Raw genomic sequence first — 12,408 nt, forward strand, 5'->3', positions numbered from 1 at the left:
GCCTGTCTCCTGGTAGCGCCTCCATGCTCTGGACACTACGCTGACAGACACAGCAAACCTTCTTGCCACAGCTGGCATCGATGTGCCATCCTGGATGAGCTGCACTACCTGAGCCACTTGTGTGGGTTGTAGACTCCGTCTCATGCTACCACTAGAGTGAAAGCACCGCCAGCATTCAGACCAAATCATCATCCAGAAAGCATCGGAACTGAGAAGTGGTCTGTGGTCTCCACCTGCAGAACCACTCCTTTATTGGGTGTGTCTTGCCAGTTGCCTATAATTTCCACCTGTTGTCTGTTCCATTTGCACAACAGCAGGTGGAACTGATTGTCAGTCAGTGTTGCCTCCTAAGTGGACAGTTCCATTTCACAGAAGTCTGGTTGGCTTGGAGTTACAGAGTGTTGTTTAGGTGTTCCCTTTAGTTTTTTTAGCAGTGTATTTATATATATGTATATATAAACTTTATACATATATATGTTCTTGAATTTACCCTTGGGGATAAATAAAGTATCTTTGATTTGATTTGATTTGATGTATCGGCCTGAACCCCCTCAGCCAACTAATCAACAAGACTGGCTATGGATACCGACTCAGGAATGGAACCACCATCAGCCACCTCCTGTACATGGATGACATCAAGCTGTACGCTAGGAATGAGCGGGACATCGACTCACTGATCCACACCACCAGGATCTACAGCAGGGACGTCGGAATGTCATTCAGACTGGAGAAATGTGGGCGGATGATCACAAAGAGAGGGAAGGTAATCCATACGGAGGGCATTGCACTCCCAGAGGGCAGGATAACAGATGTGGAGGAAAGCTACAAGTACCTGGGCATAACACAGGCGAATGGTAACCATGAAGAAGCCACAAGGAAAGCTGCCACAGCTACATACCTGCAACGAGTGAGGCAAGTACTGAGAAGTCAGCTCAATGGCAAGAACAAGATCCGGCCAATTAACAGCTACGCCCTGCCAGTGATCCGATACCCTGCTGGGATAATAAGCTGGCCAAAGGAGGAAGCTCAGACCACAGACGTCTAAACATGGAAGTCCAGTGTCCAGCGACTATACACTAAGAGCAAAGAAGGGGCCGGGGACTAGTGAGCATCAAGGCCACCACCCAAGATGAAACATCCAAGCTCCACGAATACATCAGGAAGAGGGCACCGAGGGATGAAGGACTTAGTGAACGTCTCAGACAATGGAGTCTGGAGGAACACGTGATGGAAGAACCATCATGGGAGGAAAAGCCCCTGCATGGGATGTACCACCGGCAGATCACCGAAGTGGCCGATATAAACAAGTCCTATCAATGGCTGGAGAGGGTCTACCAGACCAGGCAGGATCCCAGGTCTACCAGACCAGGCAGGATCCCAGGTCTACCAGACCAGGCAGGATCCCAGATCCACCAGACCAGGCAGGATCCCAGGTCTACCAGACCAGGCAGGATCCCAGGTCTACCAGACCAGGCAGGATCCCAGATCTACCAGACCAGGCAGGATCCCAGATCTACCAGACCAGGCAGGATCCCAGATCCACCAGACCAGGCAGGATCCCAGACCTACATAGACCAGGCAGGATCCCAGATCCACCAGACTAGGCAGGATCCCAGATCTACCAGACCAGGCAGGATCCCAGATCTACCAGACCAGGCAGGATCCCAGATCCACCAGACCAGGCAGGATCCCAGATCCACCAGACCAGGCAGGATCCCAGACCTACATAGACCAGGCAGGATCCCAGATCCACCAGACTAGGCAGGATCCCAGATCTACCAGACCAGGCAGGATCCCAGATCCACCAGACCAGGCAGGATCCCAGATCTACCAGACTAGGCAGGATCCCAGATCCACCAGACCAGGCAGGATCCCAGATCTACCATACCAGGCAGGATCCCAGGTCTACCAGACCAGGCAGGATCCCAGGTCTACCAGACCAGGCAGGATCCCAGGTCTACCAGACCAGGCAGGATCCCAGATCTACCAGACCAGGCAGGATCCCAGATCCACCAGACCAGGCAGGATCCCAGGTCTACCAGACCAGGCAGGATCCCAGATCTACCAGACCAGGCAGGATCCCAGATCCACCAGACCAGGCAGGATCCCAGATCCACCAGACCAGGCAGGATCCCAGATCTACCAGACCAGGCAGGATCCCAGATCCACCAGACCAGGCAGGATCCCAGATCTACCAGACCAGGCAGGATCCCAGACCTACATAGACCAGGCAGGATCCCAGATCTACCAGACCAGGCAGGATCCCAGGTGCAGACTATGAAAAGGAGCCCCTGAAACAATCCAGCACCTCACAGCAGGGTGGAAGATACTGGCAGGCAAAGAATACATGGAGCGCCATAACCAAGTAGCTGCATAGAGTACAGGAACATCTGTGCAGAATATGGACTGGAGACCCCTAAGTCCCAGTGGGAAACTCCCCCCAAGGTGGTGGAGAATGAGAGGACTAAGATCCTCTGGGACTTCCAGATCCAGACAGATAAAATGGTGGTGGCCAGCCAAGCGGACATAGTGATCATGGAGAAGCAGCAGAGGAAAGCCGTAGTGATCGATGTATCCATCCCCAATGATGGAAATATCAGGAAAAAGGAGAAACTGGAGAAGTACCAAGACCTCAAGGAAGACCTGGAGAAGGCCTGGAGGGTGGAAGCAACAGTAGTACCCATAGTGATGGGAGCACTGGGGGCCTTGCCCCCCACACTGGAGACGTGGCTCCAACAGATACCTGGTGGAACATCAGACATCTCCATCCAGAAGAGATCAGTCCTAGGAACAGCTGAGATACTGCGTAGGACCCTCAAGCTCCCAGGACTCTGGTAGAGAACCGGAGCTGGAGAGATGAACAGCCACCCGCCCTACCCTGGGAGATGGGAGAGGTGGGTGAGAGAGGAGTTTTTTATATATACATAAATTCCTCTTCTAAAAAAAAAAAGAAACAAAAAAACATTTTAAAGCATAGCTGCTTTAATCTCAACCATCAGAGGAAGTTGGCTCCTGTGATTTCACCATGCAATAACTGCGACTCGCCAGCAGGTGGCGTGCTACCACCATCTTTCCCCACACAAAGGTCGTCCAAGAAACAGGATGACCCACACCCCGCTCGCAATCCTGAATCCCAGAGTTCCCCCTGTTGCAAACAGGCTGAGGTAGAAACCAGCTGTTCTCTGGTGATTTCACAACGCCTCTTCTGGGTGTAAAATGAGGGCTGAACTTATCTGTTTGATAGAACAAAAGGAGAAAAATGATCCTGCGGACATCTATAAAACTGCTTCCTGTCGGGTGTTGGTTTATTAAAACCACTTAACAGCTTCAGTCTGACTCATTTGGTTTCTGGGTCATTTTCATATTTTTTCATTTATCTGTTTTCCAAGAGGGCTGCACGGTGGTTAGCACTGTGGCCTCACAGCTAGAAGGTCACCGGTTCGATCCTTGGCTGGAGAGGGGTTTGGTCAGTGGCCTTTCTGTGTGGAGTCTGCATGTTCTCCCTGTGTCTGCGTGGGTTCTCTCCGGGTTCTCCGGCTTCCTCCCACCATCCAAAGACATGCATGTTAGGTTAATTGGTTACTCTAAATTGCCCCTAGGAATGAGTGAGCATGAGTGGTTGTTCATCTCTCTGTGTGGCCCTGCGATGGACTGGCGAGCTGTCCAGGGTGTACCCTGCCTGTCGCCCAAAGCCGGCTGGGATAGGCTCCAGCTTCCCCGCGACCCTGAATTGGATTAAGCGGTTTAGAAAATGGATGGATGGATGGTTTCCAAGAGTTAGAAAATCTAGTGTTTTGGGTGTATATGAGAGCATCAGAGTGAGAGCTCTTCGCTTGTGGCCCCTCTCTGCTGGAAGTAGTTCCACTACGTCAAGTCGTCCCGTCCGCTCGGTGAAGATGTCTGCGACGGGCTCAGCGGGCTGCGGACCCGGACCCAGCTCGGTCCCCGGCTCCGGGGCCTCCAATCCCCGCAAGTTTAGTGAGAAGATAGCCCTGCACACCCAGCGGCAGGCGGAGGAGACAGCCGCTTTCCAGGAGGTCATGATGGACATCACCTCCACCAGGGTGAGTCTGAGACGGAGGCAGGAGGAGGAGAGCTGCCGGAGGAAGCGAGGCCTCGGCCGGGCTCCGCGTTCCCAGCGTGTCTGCGTGGCGCTTTGCGTGGATCACATGTGTTCGTAGTGGATACCAGTCTGCGAGCGCGAAGCGGTCGGTTTGTATCCGGTAGCAGGAGTCCGGTTCCGCCGGTTCCGATGCGCCCTTAGCCACCGTTAGCTCCCAGGCTAACTGCTTGTTTACTGTGCCAGCTGTCACCCCGCAGGACGCCGAGGACGTCCCGCCGAACTCCGGCCAGAAAATACGAAATTTCACAGTTTCCTTTCATATAAATCACCTTTATTTAACAGCTGATGATAGAATAATATGATCATGTTGGATGTGTTTATCGGCTGGTTTCGTCCTCGGTATTTTTAAACTAACACGTCTTTTTGGTAAAGAAAAAGGGGGGAGTTTTCAGGCAGGTGTGCACACCTGACCTCCAGGATGTTCCTACCTGAGCTGCCGTGTAAGTTACCAGCCTGACATGGGCCACCTGAGCAGCTCGTGTCCAGGCAGACTGGGACTAAACCAGTTTTATTCTCCATACTGTCCTGGTTTGGGACTGGAAGACGTGGTGCGTTCATGACTTTCCTGCCTTTGTCCAAAACAAAAATCAGGGGTGTCCAAGTTCAGACCTGGAGGGCCACAATCCTGCTGGTTTTCCATGTTTCCAACGCACCTGGTTCTCTTTGAGGTTCCTACAGCCAGTGAAGCTCTGCTTCAGGATTGGTTCATTGGTGTTGAAGCTGGGAGACGGGGAAACCTGCAGGATTGTGGTCCTGGAGGCACGGAGCTGGACGCCCTGGTTGAGATGTTTGGATCAGGACCCAGATACATGTCCAGGTCTGGACTTTGGACCGTTCTCACCCTGTGCTGCCGCTGTATCCTCTATGTTCAGATCGCCATAGTTACCGTCAGGTGTGATGCTGGGTTTCTGAACCATGGCAGGTCTGGTCCGGTTCTGTGTCAGGATCTGCCAATATTTAATCAGCTACAGGCTTCAGGACCATCCAGGACCAGTTTGAACCGACTGGACGTTTAATCAACATCTGGAGTCGGAGTTGATGATTAGCTGGGCTTTACTCGCTCATCTGCCTTCCAGGTGGACCTGGACTCTGTCTGGTTCCCCATGGCGGATACAGGGTTCCCTGTAGCTAGGGTTCCCCGTAGCTAGGGTTCCCCGTAGCTAGGGTTCCCCGTAGCTTAGGTTCCCCGTAGCTTGGGTTCCCCGTAGCTAGGGTTCCCCGTAGCTTAGGTTCCCTGTAGCTAGGGTTCCCCGTAGCTTAGGTTCCCCGTAGCTAGGGTTCCCCGTAGCTTAGGTTCCCCGTAGCTAGGGTTCCCCGTAGCTAGGGTTCCCCGTAGCTTAGGTTCCCCGTAGCTTGGGTTCCCCGTAGCTAGGGTTCCCCGTAGCTTAGGTTCCCTGTAGCTAGGGTTCCCCGTAGCTTAGGTTCCCCGTAGCTTAGGTTCCCTGTAGCTTGGGTTCCCCGTAGCTAGGGTTCCCCGTAGCTAGGGTTCCCCGTAGCTAGGGTTCCCCGTAGCAAGGGTTCCCTGTAGCTTAGGTTCCCCGTAGCTTGGGTTCCCCGTAGCTTAGGTTCCCCGTAGCTAGGGTTCCCCGTAGCTAGGGTTCCCCGTAGCTAGGGTTCCCCGTAGCTTAGATTCCCCGTAGCTTAGGTTCCCCGTAGCTAGGGTTCCCCGTAGCTTAGGTTCCCCGTAGCTAGGGTTCCCCGTAGCAAGGGTTCCCCGTAGCTTAGGTTCCCCGTAGCTAGGGTTCCCCGTAGCTAGGGTTCCCTGTGGCTGAGGTTCCCTGTAGTACCTGCATCTGAGGTGAACACCACCTTAGTGTCGTGGACATTTGACTGAATGTTGAGGATGTAACTTATAAGGGTGATTCTCAGTTCTCCCCCTTCCACTGAGCCCTATCCCTCCATATTGCGTAATCCTGTGGGGGGAAGAGGTATCCCAATTCTCCTTTGGACAAAGGCTAAGGGGAAGGGTGAGGGCTACACACCCCTTAAAGTGAAGATGTTCCAGGACCACACTTCATTGAAGAAGGTGTAGAAGCGTACGGCTGCCAGTTTCTAGTTCCTGTCCAGCGCGTTCACCGGCAACATGTCTACCAATGCTGAAAAAGAGGTTTACACATTTAAGTATTTTCAGCATTAAAATACGATTCAATAACAAGACTGAAATTACGGCGTTTTATTTTACGATGGTATGTTCTGCTCTGTGAAAGTTTGCTACAGTTAGCACAAGAGGCTAGCATTTGCTGAACTGCTGGTTTGATATATGAACACATAAAACCACTGTGGCTGTTTTCTTTCAGGGACAATCATCTATATGTTGCAGCATTTCCTTTACTTCTGTGCTCACTGCTAAATTGTATCATATGTTCTAACCAGGGACACCAGAACACACGAGGGCACTTATCCACTACCGAGCAGAAAGAGAGGAGTTTATCGTTTACATTCCTGTTCTTGTACTAATTTCTGTTAAAAAGCCTCTTTTAAGTTATAATTACATAAAGAAGTTACACGTTCAATTCCCATGTTGTGAATACAATGTTTGCAAAACAACGTTCCAGGGACAGTAGTTCCCGTTTATGCAGTTTACGCAGCATTAACATTTTTATACAATTACTGCTACAGTCTGTATTTATATCTACATTAAAAAAAAAAAAAAAAATCAAGCTATGCATATGTATCTCATAGACAACTTGTATCTGACCCTTGTAATGGAACGCATTGGGCTGATGAAATGTTCTGGATCTACTTTCGATACAGAACATTCATAAAGGCGGTGTGGTTGGAAGGAAAGGTGACTGGCCAACAAGCAGAGAAAAAATGGGAGATATACCGATTGGCCAGACAGCAGAAAATAGCACGGCTGACGACATCTTGGAAAACAATCACTCGCCTCTGATTGCGTAGCAGCTAGAGTGCCGCAGCTTGATGACGTCGTCACGGTGGAGTGGTGTCCCATTTCTTAGGGGAACATTTTCACCACTTGTCCCTTACCCCTCCACTGGGGGGCCGAGGGTTAGGGATAGGGGAAGGGGTAAAAGATCAAATTGAGACTTAGCCTATTGATACGCGCAGATCACATGACCTGCACATGCTAAGAAGCATCAGTCTGATGTAACATACTGAAGTAGATGGTCTGATGGGGTCTATGGAGCTCATACAGCCAGACCCACACGGCTCAAGAGACCTGCATCTGATCCATGTTTCTGTTCCCGTTATTCCGAATGTGACACCTGTCTCCGTGTCCTGCAGCTCCAGGCCCAGAAGATCCGTATCGCCAGGAACCAGGGCCAGTACTACGGAGGTTCCTTACCCAACGTTAACCAGATTGGCAGGAACCCTCAGGACTTCCAGGTGACTCACCCACTAGTCTGCTCTCACTTGTGACATCACTTCCTATCCAGTTGGTTTCCTGCATCCTCATCCAGGTTGTCATGGTGATCTATCATTTATTCTCATCTTTCCAAGCATGCAGCTGTATCAGTGTACTGTTACCATGGTTACAGGTCAAACAGATAAGTCCTGCGTATTCGGTTCTGTCTGGCTTCACTGGACTGGATCCACCTCTGAGTTTCTCCTCCAGTCAGCCGAACCAGATGTGAAATAAGGGCATCCCTGCCCTCTTCGTCCTCCTCTGCAGGCTGGATGATGGGATGTAAAGGAAGACATTTTATTCGTCCAGCGCTGTGGGACAGACGGAGACTCTTTCTGTCCCGGTTTTGTTTCTGTGATCTGATTGGATGAATCCTCTGCCTCTCAGAGATCTGGATGTCTCTCCTGGACAGGAGATTTTCTGTTTCGTTTTCCTCTCTGACTGGTGCTGTTCCTGTCCGTCTCAGGGCTCCTTCCCCTCCACGCTGGAGTCCAACCGGTCCACCCGGCATCACGGTCTGGTGGAGAGGGTCCAGAGAGACCGGCGCTTCATCTCGCCTGTCCGACCCTACCGGAACCGACCAGTATCCTTTCAGACTGCTCTGGGTGAGCTTCTCTTCTCCATGTTGTGTTTATGTGACTTTGTGCTCGGCGAGATGGTGCTGGGGAGAGGATGGGAGCTATTTTCCACGGTGGATTCGGTGATGTGGTTTCTTGTTAACATTGTTTATTTGTGAAGGAAATGATGATGTATGACGGTGCAGCGTTGTTTCCTTCACCAGCTTCTCCTCAGGTGGACAACTCTCCATACAACTCAGCTTACCTGTCGCCCCCACCTGACGCCAGCTGGAGAAGGTGCCGTGTGTTACCCCCCCACCCCTCTGTCTCCATGGAGACGTGTCTGTCCACAGAGATGCTTGTTTGCTTTGTTTCCATATCTGCTCCCACTGCTGCTGCAGCCTCTCTGTGTCACCTGAAGTGGTTTAGATAAGCTTCATTAATCCATACCGGATTCAGCGAGCTTCATGTCCGTTTCACTAAAGCAGACTCTTTTCCATGAATCATTTCTTGGAATCCAATATGAATCTGACTCTTTTCCATGACTACGGATGCACCGATACCAATACCAGCATCAGTATCGGCTCGATACCAAGCATGTTAAGGTCCATGTTGCCTCGGTTGCCCGTATCTGCCAACATGCTCTCTACAACATCAAGAGAATCAGACGTACCTGATAGAACACACGACTCGGCTGTTGGTTCAGGTTCTGGTCATCTCACACATTGATTACTGCAGTTCCATACTGGCAGGTCTGCCTGCATGCTGGTTAAACCTCTGCAGTGGATCCTTACCACGTCTGGTCTTCCACCAGTCTAAACTGTCTAGTCTAGGACCTGCGTCCAACTGGACAGTCCACCAGCACCTTCCTACGATGTCCTCTACTGTTTGGTTTCCTGCTTGTGTTGTTCTCACTTATATGTAAGACGCTTTGGATAAAAGCGTCTGCTGAATGACTGTAGAATAGAATAGAATAGAACAAGAGGAGAGCCGCCATCCCGCAAAAAAAGCGTTCCCATGCTACGTGTCCTGCTACGTTGCCAAATCAGTAACATTAGGTTTTTAGCAAGGAATGGTTATCCTAAATGTTGCACGCAGTAACGGCATTCTCATGCAACAGTATATGGTGAAAATACAATAATGCCTTCAGAATGTGGCCGTTTCTTTTTCAATATATACACGGAGCTACCGACGGAGCAGCTCTTTGGCGGAGTTCAGTGCAGCTGAAATCAACCAAAACTAGCAACTCTGACAGTCAATCAGGGCCGTTAGGACAGCAAAGTTTCTGCAAGCAGCCTGCAGCTCTTGTTTGTGGAGAGAACTGCAGCGTTGAGGATCATTATGACTTGTTTAGATGCATTTTCAGAAAGCCAGGGGCTGCTTTACAGGCCGCAAGTCAGTGGGCCGCATGCGATGAGGAACACGGCACTAAAAGCTGGATCTCTGTTTCAAAACCACACATTTATAGTTGTATTTAGGTAAAATGTGCCAAATCAAAATAAAACCTGTTGAAATTTTTTGATCTTTAATGTTATTATATTTGCATTGGCGAGGTAACTTCATAAAGGATGGGTCATTTATTAGAACCTAATGAAATCTTATACAGTTATAACAGCAGTTATAATAATGATTACATAAATAGATTTGATATCGGCAGATATTCAGTTTCAGATACTGTTATCTGATCGGAACTCCCAAAAAGTGGATCGGTGCATCCCTAACTCACTCGTTTCCGTGACTCTTGACTTGTTTCTGTGACTGACTTGTTTCTGTGACTGACTCGTTTCCGTGACTCTTGACTCGTTTCCGTGACTCTGACTTGTTTCGGTGACTCGTTTCCGTTACTGTGACTCTGACTCGTTTCCGTGACTGACTTCTTTCCGTGACTTGTTTCCGTGACTCGTTTCCGTTACTGTGACTCTGACTCGTTTCCGTGACTCTTGTTTCCGTGACTCATACTTGTTTCTGCGACTCTGACTCGTTTCTGCGACTCTGACTTGTTTCTGCGACTCTGACTTGTTTCTGTGACTCGTTTCTGTGACTCTGACTCATTTCTGTGACTCTGGCTCGTTTCCGTGACTCTGGCTCGTTTCTGTGACTCGTTTCCGTGACTGTGACTCTGACTCGTTTCCGTGACTCTTGACTTGTTTCCGTGACTCGTTTCCGTTACTGTGACTCTGACTCGTTTCTGCGACTCTGACTTGTTTCCGTGACTCTGACTTGTTTCTGTGACTGACTCGTTTCCGTGACTCTGGCTCGTTTCCGTGACTCTGGCTCGTTTCCGTGACTCATACTTGTTTCAGCGACTCTGACTCGTTTCCGTGACTCCGACTCGTTTCCGTGACTGACTTGTTTCCGTGACTCTGACTTGTTTCCGTGACTCTGACTTGTTTCCGTGACTGACTCGTTTCCGTGACTGTGATTCTGACTCGTTTCTGTGACTCTGACTTGTTTCCGTGACTTATATTGTTTCTGTGACTCTGACTTGTTTCTGCGACTCTGACTTGTTTCCGTGACTCTGACTTGTGTCCGTGACTGACTTGTTTCCGTTACTGTGACTCTGACTCGTTTCCGTGACTCTGGCTCGTTTCTGTGACTCGTTTCCGTGACTGTGACTCTGACTCGTTTCCATGACTCTTGACTCGTTTCCATGACTCTTGACTCGTTTCCATGACTCTTGACTCGTTTCCATGACTCTTGACTTGTTTCCGTGACTCGTTTCCGTTACTGTGACTCTGACTCGTTTCTGCGACTGACTCGTTTCTGCGACTCTGACTTGTTTCCGTGACTCTGACTTGTTTCTGTGACTGACTCGTTTCCGTGACTCTGGCTCGTTTCCGTGACTCTGGCTCGTTTCCGTGACTCATACTTGTTTCAGCGACTCTGACTCGTTTCCGTGACTCCGACTCGTTTCCGTGACTGACTTGTTTCCGTGACTCTGACTTGTTTCCGTGACTGACTCGTTTCTGCGACTGACTCTGACTCGTTTCCGTGACTGTGATTCTGACTCGTTTCTGTGACTGACTTGTTTCCGTGACTTATACTGTTTCTGTGACTCTGACTTGTTTCTGCGACTCTGACTTGTTTCCGTGACTCTGACTTGTGTCCGTGACTGACTCATTTCCGTTACTGTGACTCTGACTCGTTTCCGTGACTTTGGCTCGTTTCCGTTTCCGTGACTCTGACTTGTTTCTGTGACTCTGACTTGTTTCCGTGACTCTGACTTGTGTCCGTGACTGACTCGTTTCCGTTACTGTGACTCTGACTCGTTTCTGCGACTCTTGACTTGTTTCTGTGACTCTGACTTGTTTCTGTGATGGACTCGTTTCTGTGACTCTGACTCGTTTCCGTGACTCTGGCTCGTTTCCGTGACTCTGGCTCGTTTCTGTGACTCGTTTCCGTGACTGTTACTCTGACTCGTTTCAGTGACTGACTTGTTTCCGTGACTCGTTTCCGTTACTGTGACTCTGACTCGTTTCTGCGACTCTGACTTGTTTCCGTGACTCTGACTTGTTTCTGTGACTGACTCGTTTCTGCGACTGACTCGTTTCCGTGACTGGCTCGTTTCCGTGACTCTGACTCGTTTCCGTGACTGACTTGTTTCTGTGACTCGTTTCCGTTACTGTGCCTCTGACTCGTTTCCGTGACTTTTACTTGTGTCCGTGACTGACTCGTTTCCGTTACTGTGACTGACTCGTTTCCGTGACTCTGACTTGTTTCTGTGACTCTGACTTGTGTCCGTGACTGACTCGTTTCCGTGACTGACTCGTTTCCGTGACTGAATTGTTTCCGTGACTGACTCGTTTCCGTGACTGAATTGTTTCCGTGACTGACTTGTTTCTGTGACTGACTTGTTTCCGTGACTGACTCGTTTCCGTGACTCTTAATTGTTTCTGTGACTCTGACTCGTTTCCGTGACTCTTGTTTCCGTAACTCTGACTTGTGTCCGTGACTGACTCGTTTCCGTTACTGTGACTGACTCGTTTCCGTGACTCTTGTTTCCGTGACTCTGACTTGTGTCCGTGACTGACTCGTTTCCGTTACTGTGACTGACTCGTTTCCGTGACTCTGACTCATTTCCATGACTGACTCGTTTCCGTGACTGACTCGTTTCCGTGACTGACTCGTTTCCGTGACACTAACTCGTTTCCGTGACTCTGGCTCGTTTCCGTGACACTAACTCGTTTCCGTGACTCATACTTGTTTCAGCGACTCTGACTCGTTTCCGTGACTCCGACTCGTTTCCGTGACTGACTTGTTTCCGTGACTCTGACTTGTTTCCGTGACTGACTCGTTTCCGTTACTGTGACTGTGACTCGTTTCCGTGACTGTGATTCTGACTCGTTTCCGTGACTGTGATT

General features: G+C 50.0%; 1 protein-coding gene across 2 annotated transcripts in view; it reads left to right on the plus strand.

The window, feature by feature from the left end:
• Nucleotides 1-3,896: 3,896 nt before the first annotated feature.
• Nucleotides 3,897-12,408, plus strand: part of LOC306756499 (CREB-regulated transcription coactivator 2) — a gene marked incomplete at its 5' end in the record, with an annotated part of 45,616 nt that continues 37,104 nt past the window's right edge. For both annotated transcript variants that reach the window (XM_079241241.1, XM_079241242.1), the window contains 4 exons: nt 3,897-4,064; nt 7,370-7,471; nt 7,957-8,073; nt 8,283-8,344. In XM_079241241.1, coding sequence (XP_079097367.1) covers nt 3,897-4,064; nt 7,370-7,471; nt 7,957-8,073; nt 8,283-8,344 — 449 coding nt within the window. The remainder of the gene's footprint in view (nt 4,065-7,369; nt 7,472-7,956; nt 8,074-8,282; nt 8,345-12,408) is intronic.

Source organism: Telmatherina bonti (genome assembly GCF_933228915.1).
Source record: "Telmatherina bonti genome assembly, chromosome: 5".
Lineage (NCBI taxonomy): Eukaryota > Metazoa > Chordata > Actinopteri > Atheriniformes > Telmatherinidae > Telmatherina > Telmatherina bonti.